Genomic DNA, 17465 nt, shown 5'->3' on the forward strand with positions numbered 1-17465 from the left:
AATAAATAGTGAAATATTAGATAGTATCTCTAGGGATTGGTGATTGGCTTCTTTTTTTGAGCATTTTTGCCTGTTTGAGTCAGTTTGATAAACATACATGTCTTTTATCATCATTTCAAAAATTAACATTAATTGTAGGGGGCGGGAAAGGGTGGATTGGGGTAAGAATAAAACAAATCACTTCACTACAGATTTCTGAATGAATTCTTAGACTTATAGATCCCAAGAATCTTAAAAATTTGTAAGAACTCTTTGTGTAGCAAAAGACCTTGAATTGCTCCTCCTACCCCGCCCCCCAGTGCTGGAATTACAGACCTGTGTCGCTCTATCTGCCCGGCCCCTTCTTTCATTTTTGAGTATCACAGACCTTTGAGCTGGCTAAAAGCAATCAGATGTTTAGACAAAATGTACACTCAGCTACTCAAAGAATCCGGGGGCTTCGAGCTTCTGCTCTGCTGATGTATGGTTAAAATATCTTGGTGTCCTGAAGAAGTCAAATCATTATTACCCGTGTCATCAGGATGCAGATGGGAAAGCGTGCATGTGGGTGACAGTTCTTAGGAGCTAATGGGTAAAAATGGGGACAAACAGCTTGAGATAGCACCACTAGTAATTGAAAATATTTTGTTCTATATACATGTTTTTTGTAGATAAAGAATCAAATTTTGATGAAGCAAGCCCACCCCCCTACCCCACCCCTACACCCGCCACGTCCTTCACAAACTTTAGGTCCTGCAGTCAGTATTTGTCTCCTGCCCTTCAGTTAGCTGCGATGTCTGTAACAATGAACTTAAGCTTGGGGTGATCTTCAATTATAAAATAAAGGCCAAACACGTTTATCATTGTGAATCAGGGAGCAGAGTTCAAATGCCCACAGCAGTTGAGATTAGGAGGGTTTTCTATTTAGTGAATAGTTCACGGGAGTTATTTTACAGGGTAACATAAGAAGTTGCCCTTTTAAATTTAAATGGATTAAAACCCATCAAAGCAATGGAAGTTTCAGATTTAACCGTAATCTGGGAGTATTCTGATTTTTTTTTCTTTAGTTAGTTTTCTAAACTAAATTGTTACTGTTGGGCTTTTTTTGGTGAGGAATGGTAATGGTTTTCCTTTTAACACAACCCTTGTTACTGTTTCTGTTTTGAGGCAGGATCTTGCTAAGCCATCTAGGCTGGTCTGGAATTCACTCCGTAGCCCACGCAGTCTTTGAACTTGTAATCTGCTGTCGTCCGTCTCCCAGTTGCTGGGATTGCACACTCAACTTCAGTACAACTTTCAGAAGGCTGTGGCACTAACGTGTCGTCACTCTCTGGTTCTTTGTCGTCATGGTGAACAGCCATTACCTTTGCTACATCTCATTCCAGTCTTGCTGAATCATCCTCCTTCCCGCGGGACTGATTGAATGCCCTGCACAGAGCTGGTGCTCAATAAACGCTCATTGACTATTTCCATGAGGCAGCGTGGATCAGGAAAACACTGGTGGTTTAAAAAAAAAAAAAAAAAAAAAAAAAAAGAGCTAATTAATAATGACCTTTTCGGATGCAACGCGTTGTCAAGTTGCCTACTTAAGGTTAATGGTGTTTTTGCTGCTTTGTTTTGTCAAGGCCACCTGGAGGTTGCGGCCCTGCTTATTAATCACGGTGCTGAAGTTAGCTGCAAGGATAAGAAGGGCTACACCCCGCTGCATGCTGCAGCCTCCAATGGGCAGATCAACGTTGTCAAGCATCTCCTGAACCTGGGGGTGGAGGTAAGCCCCAGGGGCTGTGCCACAGCTCGGTTCATGTCTTTCTGCGTTTTCTCCCGATCTGAAGTACAATCCTTTCGTATTTTTATTCAAGTGGGGAAAAACTTATTTCCTCGGGTCCTGTATTTCTTTTTATGTGAGCTGATAAATTGTGATAAGGGCAGTGATTAAATAGCAGAAAACCAGAAACAGACTATATACATGGAGACTATATACATCTCTCTCTCCCTCTCTTTCTACATAGTTTCTCTGTGTGGCCCTGACTATTCTAGATCTTGCTCTGTAGACCATGCTAGGCTCGAACTCAGAGATCTGCCTGCCTCTGCTTCTTCCACCTAGTGCTGGGATTAAAGGCGTGTGTCACCACCTCCTGGTTAACATTTATATCCTGTGTAATATGTAATAATCAGTCATGTAAAAAGGACCCCCAGAAGCTGACCTGGGAAATCATGGGCCACAGTTCAAGAGGGAGAATGAATGGCAGGGATTGAACAAAGGGACTTTGATGTTGAGCTACAGTTGGCTGTGGGAGGCCAGCTCCCACCTTTTAAAGGGTTCCTATGAAGAGGAGAGAGGGATAAGAAGCTTTTAGATGGAAAGATAGTGAAGAGGAGAAAGACAGAAACACAGGATAGCTTCGGGAAGACCTGGATCAAAACTCATCGGCCCCTTCTGCCTCTTCAAAAGGGCTTTTTAAACAATGCCAAGGGGTGGGGCAAAAGACCTCCCCCTTGCTAGATCAAAGTACACCGCACAGCCAAGTGAAGACCCTTCCAAACACCTGGTAACCACGCCCGTGGTCAAATCAGCCCCTTATGCAGCCCTGCTGGGTAAAGCAAGCTCAGGCTCTCAGACCCTGAGTAAGCTCTCACTAGGAAACCTCTGTGGGTCTCTACAGTCCCATTCTCCTTCAGCCAGGCACAGTAATGCTCAGGGTATCTTACCCCTGGGGAAAGGAGAACCGGGTGCTGTGAGAGACCAAGGTGGTGATGCCTGACCCTTGCTTGAGCAGGTCTGGGAAAGCAGTAGGGAGCTGTGGACGACATACCTCAGTCCCGCAGGTGGGTCAGCCTGTGAGGTGTCAGGGCTCCAGAGTGAAAACGGAATTGATTCCCAGCCGGACTCAAGGGCACGAGGTCCACAAGTCACCTCTCTTGCTAGCCCTGTCCCCTCTTCTCATAGTCACTCTTCCTGAGCTCGTGACTTTGGGGTTTGTTCTTTGCTTTTCTGACATTTTGAGAGTGTCTTTGCCTTTTGTCTTGTTTGTCTCCCTCCAGCTGGGAAAACCCCTCCACAGGCTGAAACCTCTGATACCTCATGGGTCATTTTTTGTCATATTCAATTTTGCCTGTCTTTCCTGGGGGTGGGAGGTGGGGGAGGGAGAGAGGCACTCTCGGGATACCTGCTGGGGAGCAAGTGAGCTCTGAATAATTATGCTGACTTATGTGGATATTTCCTCTCCCTCACCAGAGCCATTAGGCCTTTTGTGGTCAACGGAGTAAATTGGCCCCAGTGATTTTAATTGCCCTGTGTTGGACGCTTTGCAGATTGATGAAATCAATGTCTACGGAAACACAGCGCTGCACATTGCCTGCTACAACGGCCAGGACGCTGTCGTGAACGAGCTCATCGACTACGGTGCTAACGTGAACCAGCCCAACAACAGTGGCTTCACCCCGCTGCACTTTGCAGCGGCGTCCACTCATGGTGCTCTGTGTCTGGAACTGTTAGTAAACAATGGGGCCGATGTGAACATTCAGGTATGACCCTCAGTCTCTCTGCCTTAAACACCTTTGCACTGAGCCCTTGAACTTAAGCAGCCGTTGTCAGTTATGCTGTGTGTTCGTGAAGTGTTGGAAGCACTTTGATCCACACAGCTTTGTCCTGGATTGAGGGGCTGTGGAAATTGCTGGGTTGCCTCTCTGGGTATGATGGTACCAGCATGCAGGCAGCAAGGCTCCAATCATATCTCCTTTGTGGGTTAATGAATGCTCAGGGTGAATGTCGGGTCTTAAAGGTGCCACCTCAGCCCATATTTTAACACAGATACCCGTGGTTAGCTGGTCGGGCAGAGCTGCTGAGAACACAGAGGAATGACTGACTATTCCCAACCCCAGCATGGCTTGTAGAGGCTTTCCAGCAGCCTGTAAACAGTGGTTCCAGTGATGGAACAGTGACCCAAGTGCCGTGAGCATTTCTTCAGCCATGGAGTTGACTAAGAACTGCTCTGCTCTTGATTTGATAGTGGAGGGAAGGGAACTTGAAGACGAGATGTGATCTCTGGCCATACAGATTCACAATAGAGGAGATAAAACACACCCGGATGGCTAAGAGGCAAGAGAGAATGTGATGAGTACCAAGAGAAAAATCTGAGTAGTGAAACGTTGTAAAGTAGATGACACACATGTTAGCTTGTTTCTTGTCTGGGGATAAAAAAACAAAACAAAACAAAACAAAAAACCGAGCTTGTTTTTGAGCTGAGAAGATTATAAACTGAGAGGAGCCACAGAAATAATTCGAGAGAGGACATTCCCAACTGAGAGTGGTGTGAGCAAGGGAGTGTGGAGCCGTGAACTCGTGACTTACCAGCTCACCATGGTGGCTGGTGGAGGCAGCCTGTATGTCTGTGCCCTCAACGTTCCCCATGTGGGTTGTACTGAAACACCCTTGCCCCATGGCAGAATATCCCAAGCAGTGCCTTCCACCATCCCTTACCACTCAGCACTAGGTATAGAATGAATGCGTAGAATGCATAGAATGTGGGGCTCTGGAACACCAGGAAGCACCTTGACCACTAAGGTAAGCACACAAGTGGTTAAACAGTCACTGTGTTGTCTGTGGTCATCTGTGGTCATCTGTGGGTCTCTCAAGGGAAGGAAGATGAGGGACTTCAGTTAAAGACACCATCTTTGTAACCCTCCACTGAACTCACAGTTTGAAAACCCTCTGATTGTGATCAATGGGCATGTTATTTTTAAATACAAAAGAAAGCGTTTTTTTTTTTTTTTGTTTTTTTTTTTCCATCCTGAGGAAAAAATAAGCGTAGCTGTAGCAGACCTACGAATGGGAAGACTTCGCAGTAACTGAACGTCTGTAAAACTGGTCCAGGCTGTGAGTCCTAAAGATGAGGAATGGGAGGGGCCTCTGGAGGGAGAAACTTTGCAGAGAGAGAGTGTCAACAAATCTTGGCAAGGGAAGAGAGGGGAGCTGGAGATGAGGAATGGAATCCAGGGAAAGGGAGGTGGTACTATAGAGTGGTCACGGGCTTTGATCGGGGCTAGACTGCCTTAGCTTCAGATAGATCAGTCAATCCTAGCATTGACTTCAGATAACTAACCAAACGCGACCTGTCTGAGCCTCAGTTTTTTTATGTGTAAAGTTAGGGAGATAATAGCATTGTCTTCATGGTCACGTTGTGAAGATTAAACATAGTTGTCATACCTAAATTATACAGATCAAAATCTGTCATACAGTAAGCATTTGATATTGTTCACATTCATTGAGAGGATGTCAAGAACATGAGTAGGTGTAGGAGGTAAACTGATGCACTTAGTTTATTTTTGTTTGTGTGTGTGCGTGTGTGTGTGTGTGTCTGTGTGTGTGTCTGTGTGTCTGTGTGTGTGTGTGTATGTGTGTGTGTGTGTGTCTGTGTGTGTGTGTGTGTCTGTGTGTGTGTGTGTGTGTGTGTGTGTGTGTGCGTGGTGTGTGTGTGTGTCTGTGTGTGTGTGTGTGTGTGTCTGTGTGTGTGTGTGTGTCTGTGTGTGTGTGTGTGTGTGTCTGTGTGTCTGTGTGTGTGTGTGTCTGTGTGTGTGTCTGTGTGTCTGTGTGTGTGTGTGTATGTGTGTGTGTGTGTCTGTGTGTGTGTGTGTGTGTCTGTGTGTGTGTGTGTCTGTGTGTGTGTGTGTGTGTGTCTGTGTGTGTGTGTGTGTGTCTGTGTGTCTGTGTGTGTGTGTGTGTCTGTGTGTCTGTGTGTGTGTCTGTGTGTCTGTGTGTGTGTGTGTGTATGTGTGTGTGTGTGTGTCTGTGTGTGTGTGTGTGTGTCTGTGTGTGTGTGTGTGTGTGTGTCTGTGTGTCTGTGTGTGTGTCTGTGTGTGTGTCTGTGTGTCTGTGTGTATGTGTGTGTGTCTGTGTGTGTGTGTGTGTGTCTGTGTGTGTGTGTCTGTGTGTGTCTGTGTGTGTGTGTCTGTGTGTGTGTATGTGTGTGTGTGTCTGTGTGTGTGTGTGTCTGTGTGTGTGTGTGTGTCTGTGTGTGTGTGTGTGTGTGTGTGTGTGTGTCTGTGTGTCTGTGTGTGTGTGTGTGTCTGTGTGTGTGTGTGTATGTGTGTGTGTGTGTGTGCGTGTGTGTGGTGTGTGTGTGTCTGTGTGTGTGTGTGTGTGTCTGTGTGTCTGTGTGTGTGTGTGTGTGTCTGTGTGTCTGTGTGTGTGTGTGTCTGTGTGTGTGTGTGTCTGTGTGTGTGTGTGTGTCTGTGTGTCTGTGTGTGTGTGTCTGTGTGTCTGTGTGTGTGTGTGTGTCTGTGTGTGTGTGTGTGTGTGTGCGTGTGTGTGTCTGTGTGTGTGTGTGTCTGTGTGTGTGTGTCTGTGTGTGTGTCTGTGTGTCTGTGTGTGTGTGTGTCTCTGTGTGTGTGTGTGTGTCTGTGTGTGTGTGTCTGTGTGTGTGTGTGTCTGTGTGTGTGTCTGTGTGTCTGTGTGTGTGTCTGTGTGTGTGTGTGTCTGTGTGTCTGTGTGTGTGTCTGTGTGTCTGTGTGTCTGTGTGTGTGTATGTGTGTCTGTGTGTGTGTGCGTGTGTGTGCGTGCGTGTGTGTCTGTGTGTGTGTATGTGTGTGTGTGTGTCTGTGTGTGTGTGTGTGTGTCTGTGTGTCTGTGTGTGTGTGTGTGTGTCTGTGTGTGTGTGTGTCTGTGTGTGTGTGTGTGTGTGTCTGTGTGTGTGTGTGTGTGTCTGTGTGTCTGTGTGTGTGTCTGTGTGTCTGTGTGTCTGTGTGTCTGTGTGTGTGTGTGTCTGTGTGTGTGTCTGTGTGTCTGTGTGTGTGTGTGTCTGTGTGTGTGTGTGTGTGTGTGTCTGTGTGTCTGTGTGTGTGTGTCTGTGTGTGTGTGTCTGTGTGTGTGTGTCTGTGTGTTGGAAGATGAGCAAATAAGACATTATGAATAGAAGAAAAGATGAACTCCTGAGGAGCATGATAGTCATGACAATTGAAATATTTTGTTTAGTTCAAGGTCAGTGTTGGATTCTACCTTGCAAAAAGGGTTAGTATTTGTCACAAAGCAATCTTAGTTCATGTTAGCTTTCCTTTGTGACTCAGGCCTTGACCATACTTAAAAGAGCTTTCTTGTTTAATTAAGTGAATTCTCAAAATAAAGCTTTCAAAGCCTTAAATCTGATAGGGAAACATACCCAGGAAATTGGGGGAGACTAGGAATTAAGAAAAGTATTTTTCCCCTATAAAAGCAGAGCCTTAAACAAATAGAAGAATTGAATAGAGTCTCCTGAGTACATAGGCAATGTTGCTCTTGTCCAAAGTTCCAGCGACAGGTAGCAACATTCAGGGGCCAGTGTGAAGAATTTTTCAGGCAGAAAATGAAGTGTAGCAGAGTTGTAGTTTTAGCTTGATTGAGTTCTACATTTTGAAGACCAACAAAGGAGCATTGCCCTTTGAATGGCATTGGTTTTCAGTGTTTTTGTTTTTGTTTTGAAACAGTGAGCACCCTTTCATCCGTAGCGTGTAAGCAAAGCAGCCCCAAATGGTAGCCATGAAACTTAGGACAAATGACTACTACTGCCTAGCCTTATTAGTCGGTGAACAAAGGCAAAAGTCTGAAAAAAAAGTAGATCTGAAGTGGGCCTCATCGGCACCAAGCATCCCATCTTTTTACCATCGGCGGTCACCTCTGCTTGTCTGTGCCTTCACTAGAGACCCACACAGCCGAAGGAGCAGAGCGTGGTTGCCGTCTTCCCGCAGGACTGGCTTTGCAGTCTCCGCACTAGCCACTGCCTGCTTCTGCTCGGCTCACAGCCGCAGTTCAGCTACCAAGTCAGGAATCCTTGGTAAAGCCCTCCCGCTCATTTCCAGGCATGGGAAGGCACTGGCTTCACTATTTACCAAGATATTTCCTAAACACTGGAGTGTTTATAGCTTTAGATACATTTAATTAAATCATAATTACTTATGTGTTTATATTAAATTTAAGAGCAAATCCTGGAGCAAAATTTTAAGAAATAGCACCATCTATGGACAAGTTAGTGGCCGCTCTGAAATTCCCACCTTCGCTTTCCGTGAGTCTCGGATTGCCATCCCTCTTGCTTGAAGGCCTTGTGGGTTTTGGTTTTTGATTTTTTTCTTTCTTTCTTCTCTCTTTTTTTTTTTTTTGGTTGTTGTTTTTTAAGTCTTTATTCCAAAGCAGTTCCCAGGTATTTGAGTTATTGGGACAGTCTGCACCCCAGACCAAGCTCTGCAGTTAGATGGTTTTTAGAAATGTCCATGAATGTTTCAAGGTCAGTGATGAAGACAACCTCATCCTCTCAATGGCTTTTCCTTTTCCTTTAAAAGGTGCCAGGCATCTGTCTTTTCTCCATATTTTCTGATTCCTGCTATAATCATATTACATAGATCCTGTTAGCTTTCCTCTCATCTACTGAAGAAAATTTTAACTCTAGTATTTTTTTTCTTCAACTAGGATGTAGTTACCACTGTGGTTAACTCTTCGTTGGCATAGAGTTTGGGTAACTACTTTACTCTTTTCAAAGGAATACCTAGGATTTAATAAAGCTCCTTCTGCCAAAACAAAACAAAAACAAAACAACCCATAGTCTAAAGCATGGCTCTTGCCTTTGAGTCTACCATGCAAGCGTGAGACAATACCCTGGGCCCGTTCAGAATCAGTAGATTGAGCTGGTTCACAGAATTCCTATCACCAATCAGCACCCTGGGTAGGGGCAGATCTGGAGTATATCTAAGAGATACTTATTTAGTGATTAATCAGCTAGGGATTTTAAAAACAAAGCCATTTTAAAGCATAGATGCTTAGATTTTATCTAAGGTTGAATATTCATGTGTGGCACTTCATTTTTTAAACCTCAGACTTGAGGAAACATTTCTACTGATATTTAGGAAAATGACAGTGACACAAGCTTTAAAAATACCCAAGGCCAGCGAGCTGGTTCAGCAAGTAACGGCTCCTGCCACCAAGCCTGTGGACCTGAGTTAGAACGTTGGGTACCACATGATAGAAGAAGAGAATGACCGGCTTCCTCGAGTTATCCTCTGACCTCCATATGTGCATCCACACACATACACATTAAATAAATTAATTAAAATGTAGTAACATTGAAGATCAACACACGAATGAAGATATGGTCACTCCTCACTGTAAGTCCAAACGTATCATCCACTTAAAACTACTTTAGCGAACTCCTTCTCCGTACTGACCGTCACAGCTTGGCAGCGGTCCATGCAGCGTCTCTGTTGCATACCTGCATGCTGCCGCCGTCACAGCGCACCTCCAGGGCTTCATTCTGCATGTCGCAGCCCGGAAAAGGAGCTGCATTCAAGCTCCGAGGCACAGTTCCTACTGAATAGGAGCAGGTCCACGTAATCACAGGGTTCAGAGTGCTGTGTGGAGTGTTGTGAGTCGGGCGAAGTCTGCACACCTGCTCCTCCGGAGATGCTTTTGTCCCAGAATCGTGACAGTTTCTTTCAGACGGATTTTCATGTCTTAATTAGCTGTGTGGGAGTCTGATCTTTGGTATGATAACACTCAGTAGATAAGTTCTGTACATCTTCTATGTTTTGTCTTAGCCCATTTTAGGAAGTTTCATTTTTTTTTTTTAATCATGAGTAAGACATAAGTAAATGGAGCACACATTTTAGTATCTAAAGTAAAATGGAGGGATGGTGCAGGGTTTCCCCTTAGTTTTGAGAGTTGTATCAATTTAATCAGCTACAGGTCAGACAGGTCCACACAAGTTCACAGATTACTTATCTTTCTAGAAGCTGAGAAGTACACCAAGGAGATGTCCCTTGTCAGCTGATGGCAAGGGAGGAGAAGGCATTTTGGAAGATCACTTCCCTAAGGATTTTTAAGATATGTTGTCATTTTTTTTTTAATTGAAAGACAAGGAGGCTGGTGAGATGGCTTAGCAGGTAAAGGCACTTGATGTGCACGCCTGTGACCTGAGTTCAATCCCCGGAACCCACACATAGCTGGAAGGAGAGAATGTACTCTATGAAGCTATCCTCTGGCTTCCATATGTATACTATCCCTGTCTCCCATTCCCACCATTGAACACACACACACACACACACACACACACACACACACACACCCCACACACACCACACACACACACCACACACACACACACACACATACACACACACACACACACACAGAGTCATAGAAATAATACAACTTAAAAATATAAAGATGGGATATTGCACAGTACCTGGAGAGGTCTTCTATACTGCAGCTTTTTTTATATATAATACTTGTATTCTTTGTGAATTTCATACATGTGTACAATGTATTTTGATCAAACTTAATTGCTCCTCCCTAGATCAGATTTCCCCACCATAGATGCATGGGTGTGAGGCCACTCACTGAAGCGAGGCCAGCTTACCAGGGGCTCCCCTTCCGTTAGCAGCCCTCAGTGGTCAGTAGCTCACAGCTGGCGGTGAGGGCTCATGGGCATGGCCCCCGTCCCTGCTGGAACCCATCCCTGCTGGAATGTGGACTGGGTTGATCGATTGTGTGGAGGCGAGGGTTCCTCCACAAGAGGAACTGCTCTGAGTTCCTGAGTGTCAGTCCCATCTTGTCCAGAAGACAGTTTGTCCTGGTCCTCCCCAGCCTCTGCCTCTTGGGATCTTTATCTTTTTATTTCAAAATTATCTCTTCTTTGTAGTTGTTGACCACACTTTTAAAGCAAAATTGAAATTGCTGTTCCCAGGGCATCGAGAGTGGCTTTCACAGTTCATTCCGGGCCAATGATGCCGGCTCATGACTCCTTTGTTTCTCCTTTCTTGTAGAGTAAGGACGGCAAAAGTCCCCTGCACATGACGGCTGTCCATGGAAGGTTCACGCGGTCACAAACCCTCATCCAGAACGGTAAGGGGCCCGCTTCGGTGGAGCTTAACAGTGTTCTCAGATCACATTGGCTTTAACAGCTACATGAACATTGTGATGCTGTGTTTAGTTTCCTCCAGTAGTGGGGAGAATGTAAAACCATGTTGTAGTCAGTTCCAGACAGGTGAAAACAGGTGTGCCCGGCTGCTGGCAGAGGTGACCAGGTGTAAAACGCTGTGGTTTTTCACTTTAAGTGAAACTAAGCCTCCATGGCTTGTACTTTCTAACAGCTGGTCTAAGACATTTTTAGATTGCTGAACCCAGCAAAGTTCCCCAAGTTTCAGCTCATTAAACCACATGGACAAAAGTAGAAGAAGTCGGGTGACTCGGGGTTAGGCAGGTAAGAGTGTGTATTGAAAGCAGAGGCCTGGTGGAGAGCTGGGAGAGCCAGGTAACACAGCCGTTTTCCAGAAGCTCAACAACAGTGGACTGAGCATCACTGGGCTGTCTCGGAGGCCAAAGTCCCTGAAGACTCACTGCGTGTCACGGGTCAGGGTTGGCACCTGTGAGCGGGTTAACTTTGACAGCACAACTTAGATGGTCTTAGCAAGCCTTAGAGACAATCAGAAAGCAAGAATAACAAAAAACAAGTTTAGACCAGGCGTTCAGCTGACATTTCTGGTCCATTTGGTTACGTCTAAACTACGTTTAGTAGACTCAAATCTTCCAATTCTCAACATTCTAATGTGAGTGACTTTTCTTGGATCTCTTTATTTTGTAGCTGAAAGAATTTTGGGCACAATGGATAGTTAGTAGCATTGAGTTATAACTTAGGTACTCAAGTCATAAAAACCAAATATATATTTCTATGAATATTATATATTTTTGTATATTGTATACATTCTCTCTATAATATATATAAAACCAGTCACTGATGATGCTTAGGAAGCAGAAACAGCAGCAACACAGGTCGTAAACTGACATTGGTGTGTGTATTATGTGTTGTATGTTATGTGTGTGGTGTACATATGAGAACATATGTGTGAGTGCCTGAGCAAGCTCATGCAGAGGCCAGAGCAGGATGCTTGGTGTCTTCCCCTGGCTCTACCTTACGGCTTTGAGACAGGGTCTCTCACTGAGCAGCTTGGGGCTGCAGCTAAGCTGGTCAGCAAGCTCTCAGGTCTGTCCATCTCTCCTTCCTAGTGCCGGGGTTATGTGCACGAACGGCCATGCCCAGTTCTTTATGTGGGTGCTGGGGATTTGAACTTATGTCTTGTGCTTACAGAGCAAGGGCTCTTACTCACTGAGCCATCTCCCCTGCCCCTTGAATATTTTTATGTGAGTTTAATCAGTGGATTTTAGCGATATGGAACAAAAAGTTTTGTCTCTTATTAAAGCAATCTCCAGTGGTGGAGACAAGGCTGGAGAGTTAAAAATCATTATGTGTATGAATGTTTTACCTGTGTGTATATATGTGTATCATGCATGTGCCTGTTGCCTGCAAAGACCAGAGGGTGTCAGATTCCCTGGAATTGGAGTGACAGGTGGTTGTGAGCAGACATGTGGATGCTGGGAATTGAACTTGGTCCTCTGCAAGAGCAGTAAGTGTTTTTAACTGCTCTTATGAGCTGCTTTTTTTCTTTACCAGTCTATCCCTCTGCCGGACCACATTCTGCATCTCCTCCAATTCAAGTATGGCTCAGCTCCCTCTCCCATAGTAGTGTGCTTATAGCACTCCTAGGGGGCTGTTGGCTGCCTTGACTTCTCCATCAGTCAAACTTTGAGTTTGCTGCACTTTGAAGTGAGGAAAAGAGCTGAAGTTCTTAGTTTCTAGGACCCTTTGTTATAGCCTATCCTGTCATTGACTGGCTGGTAACTAGTTTACGGGTGGGCCAGGATCCTCAGGCCTGAGCTGATGAGATACAGTGGCTGTAACACAGAGGTTAGTACATGTAATGATCAAGCTAACTTTGGCTGAATGTTCATGCTGTGCCAGGCTCTTGGCTAGACACCTCCTTATAATTCCTTCTCACCATCCCAGGAGGAACTTGATCAAGTACACTTCAAAGATGAAGAGAGTGAGGCAGAGCAGTGGTCACGTGCTGGGCTCTCTGGGCAGTATGTGGAGGAGAACAGGGTTTGGAGCACAGTCTATTATTAGTAGCCTCCTGACCACCATCTGTACATACATCTCCCTAGAAGAACAGTGGTGTTCACAAGTTTTCTTTTCAACTTGAGTTCAGTTGTGTCTAAGAGGTACCTAGAATGGGACAGAGCTGTCCCATAGATGGACAACTTGATGCTTGCTTTCTGCTTTCATTCCATGCATGAGAACTGTCAGTTCTTCCTTTTGACCTTTGTTCTTAGGGAGCAGAGGACCTTCTTTTCTTTCTTCCTGTTTATTTTCTTGTATTTGGGAAAACTCCTGCTCTGGCCCAACCCCTGCTTCCCCGTGGCCTGATGTCAGTCTCCAGAGCTTGTCCCAACTTCCCCGTGGCCTGTTGTCAGTCTCCAGAGCTTTCACAGCTCACATAAGCTGCTCTGTGTCCTGGAGCTGGAAGGCATTATCCCAAGGAGACACAGTTGACCACGTACCAGGAACGTCTTTTGTATTTTTGTTTGTTCTGTTAGATCACTTAGATGTTTGGCCTCTGTACAGCATTTCTCTGATTCTCTTCTCCAGCCAGGCTTACTTCATCTACACAAAAACCTAGTTTCTCCCAGCAATTTTTGGGAAGGCAATCACTAAAACAAGCAAGTAAAAACAACAACAACAACAAACAAAACAAAACCCAAAACCCACAACTTTTTCTTTTTCATTTAAAAAACAAAGTATACTTGGACTCAAATCACACCATTTGTTGTTGCAAAGTGACAGCAAGGGATGGGGCCTAGAAGATGACACTGTGTGGCATCAGAGGCATCCGATCCAGCGATTGGCACAAGGCAGTTGCCTCAGATCCTGTTCAGTAACTTACAAAGTTCAAAAATGATATTGCCTTAGACTCTCCTGGTACAAGCTCTCTTTATTTTTAAAGCTTCTGAAGGCACTGGCTTACAGTGGCTCAGTGTGATTTTTTACCTTTTGGCTCACAGTCCTTCTGAAGCAACCGAGGATGACCATTCTTGTTTGTGCAGTGAAAAGCTAATTTCAGATGAAGGCTGATCATCCCTCTGAACGTGCCACGCACGCCTTTAATCTGGCAAATGCTTATTTTACTCACTGACCATTAATGATCAGTTGGCCGCATCTAACCTGCAACCTTCAGATGAATGGTAAAGATCTTTAATGTATGCTCTGAGCAAGGCTTAAATATTTTCAGGTAGAAATGGAAATGTCTGTAGAGTGCTGATAAAATAAAAACTCCCTCATCCAGAGGATTTACTCTAATAGAAACATATTTTCAGATACAAATGCAAAGTTTCTCTTATTTTCTATTGTTGTGACGTTCCCCTAAAATGTATTTTAAATGACAGCAAAAGCATATACATATGGTAATGATTCTTATGTGGCTTTAAACAGACATAAAATGACAGCATCTATGGGAACCCTTTTAGACGCAGAATAAGGTGATTTTCAACCCTTGTTGATAGTTTTACCCTCTTCTTTCTCTCCTCAATTTTTGTCATATTTGAGCATGGTAATTCTAGGCCCTGGCATGTCTTCAGAAACCTTTGGTGGCTCTCAGCTGGGAAGGATGTGTGGCTATGTGTGGTGTCCAGAACAAAGGCTTCTCTGAAGTCTATGGGTCTCCTTTCCCTATTTCCCTAGCTCAGTTCCGTGGCTGACCTTTCAGGTAGACCATAGCTCAGGTCCTTAGACAGATATATATGCCCTGGACTATGCTGGGGTAACCATGGAGGCCGAGTGGCTGCCAAAAATACAATCAGGTCATAAAAATGAATTTAAATAGAAACTCCTAAAATCAGGTCCTAGTGAGATATCTCTCTATTCCCTAGATGATCACAATAATTAACTTTATCATTTTTATTATTATGAAATAACGATACACTCACTGCAGGCTACAGTGAAATCATTGAAGGACCTACCTAATCAGAACTTCCGTTGGCAATTTTGGTAAACATTTTGGGATTTTCTACTTATTTATATGTAGAAAGATACCCAATTATTACTTTGACAAGAATGATCCTAGTGTATTTGTTTGAATTACTCATTCTAAAAATGAGCGTCATCCCAGAGCGACACAGGTTTGAGTAAAGATCAGGGTTTGGATTCGGGCCGCCGTTGATATTTCTCCTCCGTGGTCAAAGGCAACAGGGTCAGCTGCGCATGCGCAGACTTGCTGGCTGCGGATTGAGTCTTTAGTGACGATCTAGACACATAAGCCTGTTAGACAGAGGGAAGCACCTCAAATCTGTCTGTGATGAGCGCACGCAAGGGCCACATATTTTTGATAGTTATTTTATCGTTATCAACTGACATATTTTAACAATATACTTGTCAAGTAAAAAATACTACTCCTCCCCCCCAAAAAAAACCTCAAAAAAAAAAAAAACAAAAAAAACAAAACCCAAACCAAAAAAACCTGTGGTGATACGTTGATCAGGATGAGCAAAAGTAGGATTCATTGGCTCATTGAAGGGATGTACAGATACTGGGGGATTTGGTAATAGTTTTTTCACAAGACAAAACAAAGGATCCTGGCCTGGAAGTTCAAACTCTTCCCAGATCCAGGAAGACTCTGAGGTAGTGTTTGAGAACCAGGATGTAAACTGGCACAGCCTTTCTTAAAAGTTGTTTTTCTGCTGCTTGTCCAGAGCGTTAAAAAGATGCAGACTTTTAGTCCAGGAGTTCTGCTTCTAATGGTGCTGCCGGAGGGAAGTGGTCTGCAGTGTGAGGAGTCTTCATAAAGGTGTTTATTCTTCTGTTTTTCTTAGTAGCAAACATCTGGGAAGAGCCTCTAATGTCTGTTAACTGGAGGCTTGTTAGGTAAATGCTCCAAATTACAGACATTATATAGCCATTTACAGTTATATTAGTGAAAAAATAACACATGGACGTATTTGTAGTGTAGCATTAAGGGAGAAAGCAAGATACAAATATTTCTACATTATATGAGCTCAGCCATGGAAAATTCTACATATAATCCACACATGTGCACATATGCAAATGCACAGATGCATACACATGTGTATACACAAATACAAATGCACGCAGATACGCTCAGATACACACACGAGTATGCACACACAAAAATGGAAGGAAATGCTCCAGAATACTAATACTGCCTTGGACAGTCAGTCCATTATGAATGACATCTCTGTTTTTGTATTTTATTTGATCATCTTCATCAACAATACCTTGTTTAGAACAAGTACATGTCCATAGCTTGGTTAAAGCCATCCATTCATATATTCACATTTCTGATTTGGTAAATACAGGCATGCATGTAGTTTAGGTGTGTGTACTAGATAGTATAATATTAGTATAGCTTGTCACAATATGAATATATTAACAAATCAAAATGATTCATAAGAAAATAAGGCCAAAAGTGACAGGACTTTGTGGACTGGTGGGCTTTGGCTTTGGTTTTACAGTACTAGGGAGTAAGGGTGACTATTTGGTAAAGCATAATCATTTATTGAGGTCCACTCTATTCCTGTTACCTGCCAGCATGGGCCGATAGCTCAGTAACGGACAGATTTCCACAATGACGCAGAGATTATTTCTGAATAACCAAAAGCTACACCCTCAGAATGACTTCACTTTGCTCTAATACACTGGGTATTTAAATGTTTTAGTGTTGTTAAAGAGCATATTTGTTTATGTAAACACAGCATCATTGTGATTTGTTTTAAGTGTTGTTAAAGAGCTTATTTGTTTATGTAAACACAGCATCATTGTGATTTGTTTTAAGTGTTGTTAAAGAGCTTATTTGTTTATGTAAACACAGCATCATTGTGATTTGTCCTTCCATGCTGCTGACTTTATTCTTTAATTTTCTATACCTTTCTTCTGGCCTTCAATTTTTCTTTTTCTTTTCTTTTTTTGAAATGAGGTCTTGCTATGTAGCTCAGGCTAGCCTCAGACTCACTGTGTAGCCCAGGATAGCCTTGAATGCACTATCCTTCTGCTGCAGCTTCCTGAGTCCTGGGATTACATCAAACCCCACCAAGTCCATTAGGCTTTACCGTTTAAATTGGGATCTGAGTCATATGCAGTTCAGTGAGTGTGAGTGTTTTCTCAAGGTCACACAACTGTCACTGCCGTGTGACCATAGAACGTCCTTCTCATCCCTAAATGAACCTCGTTCTCATCAGCATCCACTTCCGTTCTCCCTCCCCAGCCCTGGCAACTGTTAATCTTTGTCCTTATGAATTGTTGGACCCTCTTCCTCAGGCTCACGCTTCCCGGCCTTTGGGGGAACATTTATTTAGTCAGACAACTTGCATCACAGCTACTAAGATAAACTCTGCATGGGTCAACCTAGCCTAACCTAACCTAACCTAACCTAACCTAACCTAACCCATTTTTCCAGTGTAGTAAACAATGGGTTAATTTCTTTGTTACCAGAATGTGCAGAAAGCTTTTCTACTTGCAACCCAGACACAATAAAGGAAAAGGTTTGTTTATTATGTTTTTAACTAAATAAAAACACCATAAAGACAAAGGAAAACTAAAAGGAAAATATTTGTAGCATATATT

General features: G+C 43.7%; 1 protein-coding gene across 2 annotated transcripts in view; it reads left to right on the top strand.

The window, feature by feature from the left end:
- The window catches only part of Ankrd44 (ankyrin repeat domain 44), a 158744-nt gene that overhangs the window by 56160 nt on the left and 85119 nt on the right, over positions 1–17465 (top strand). For both annotated transcript variants that reach the window (XM_059278040.1, XM_059278041.1), the window contains exons 6-8: positions 1605–1747; positions 3292–3504; positions 10762–10840. In XM_059278040.1, coding sequence (XP_059134023.1) covers positions 1605–1747; positions 3292–3504; positions 10762–10840 — 435 coding nt within the window. The remainder of the gene's footprint in view (positions 1–1604; positions 1748–3291; positions 3505–10761; positions 10841–17465) is intronic.

This window comes from Peromyscus eremicus, chromosome 13, assembly GCF_949786415.1.
Source record: "Peromyscus eremicus chromosome 13, PerEre_H2_v1, whole genome shotgun sequence".
Classification (NCBI taxonomy): Eukaryota; Metazoa; Chordata; class Mammalia; order Rodentia; family Cricetidae; genus Peromyscus; species Peromyscus eremicus.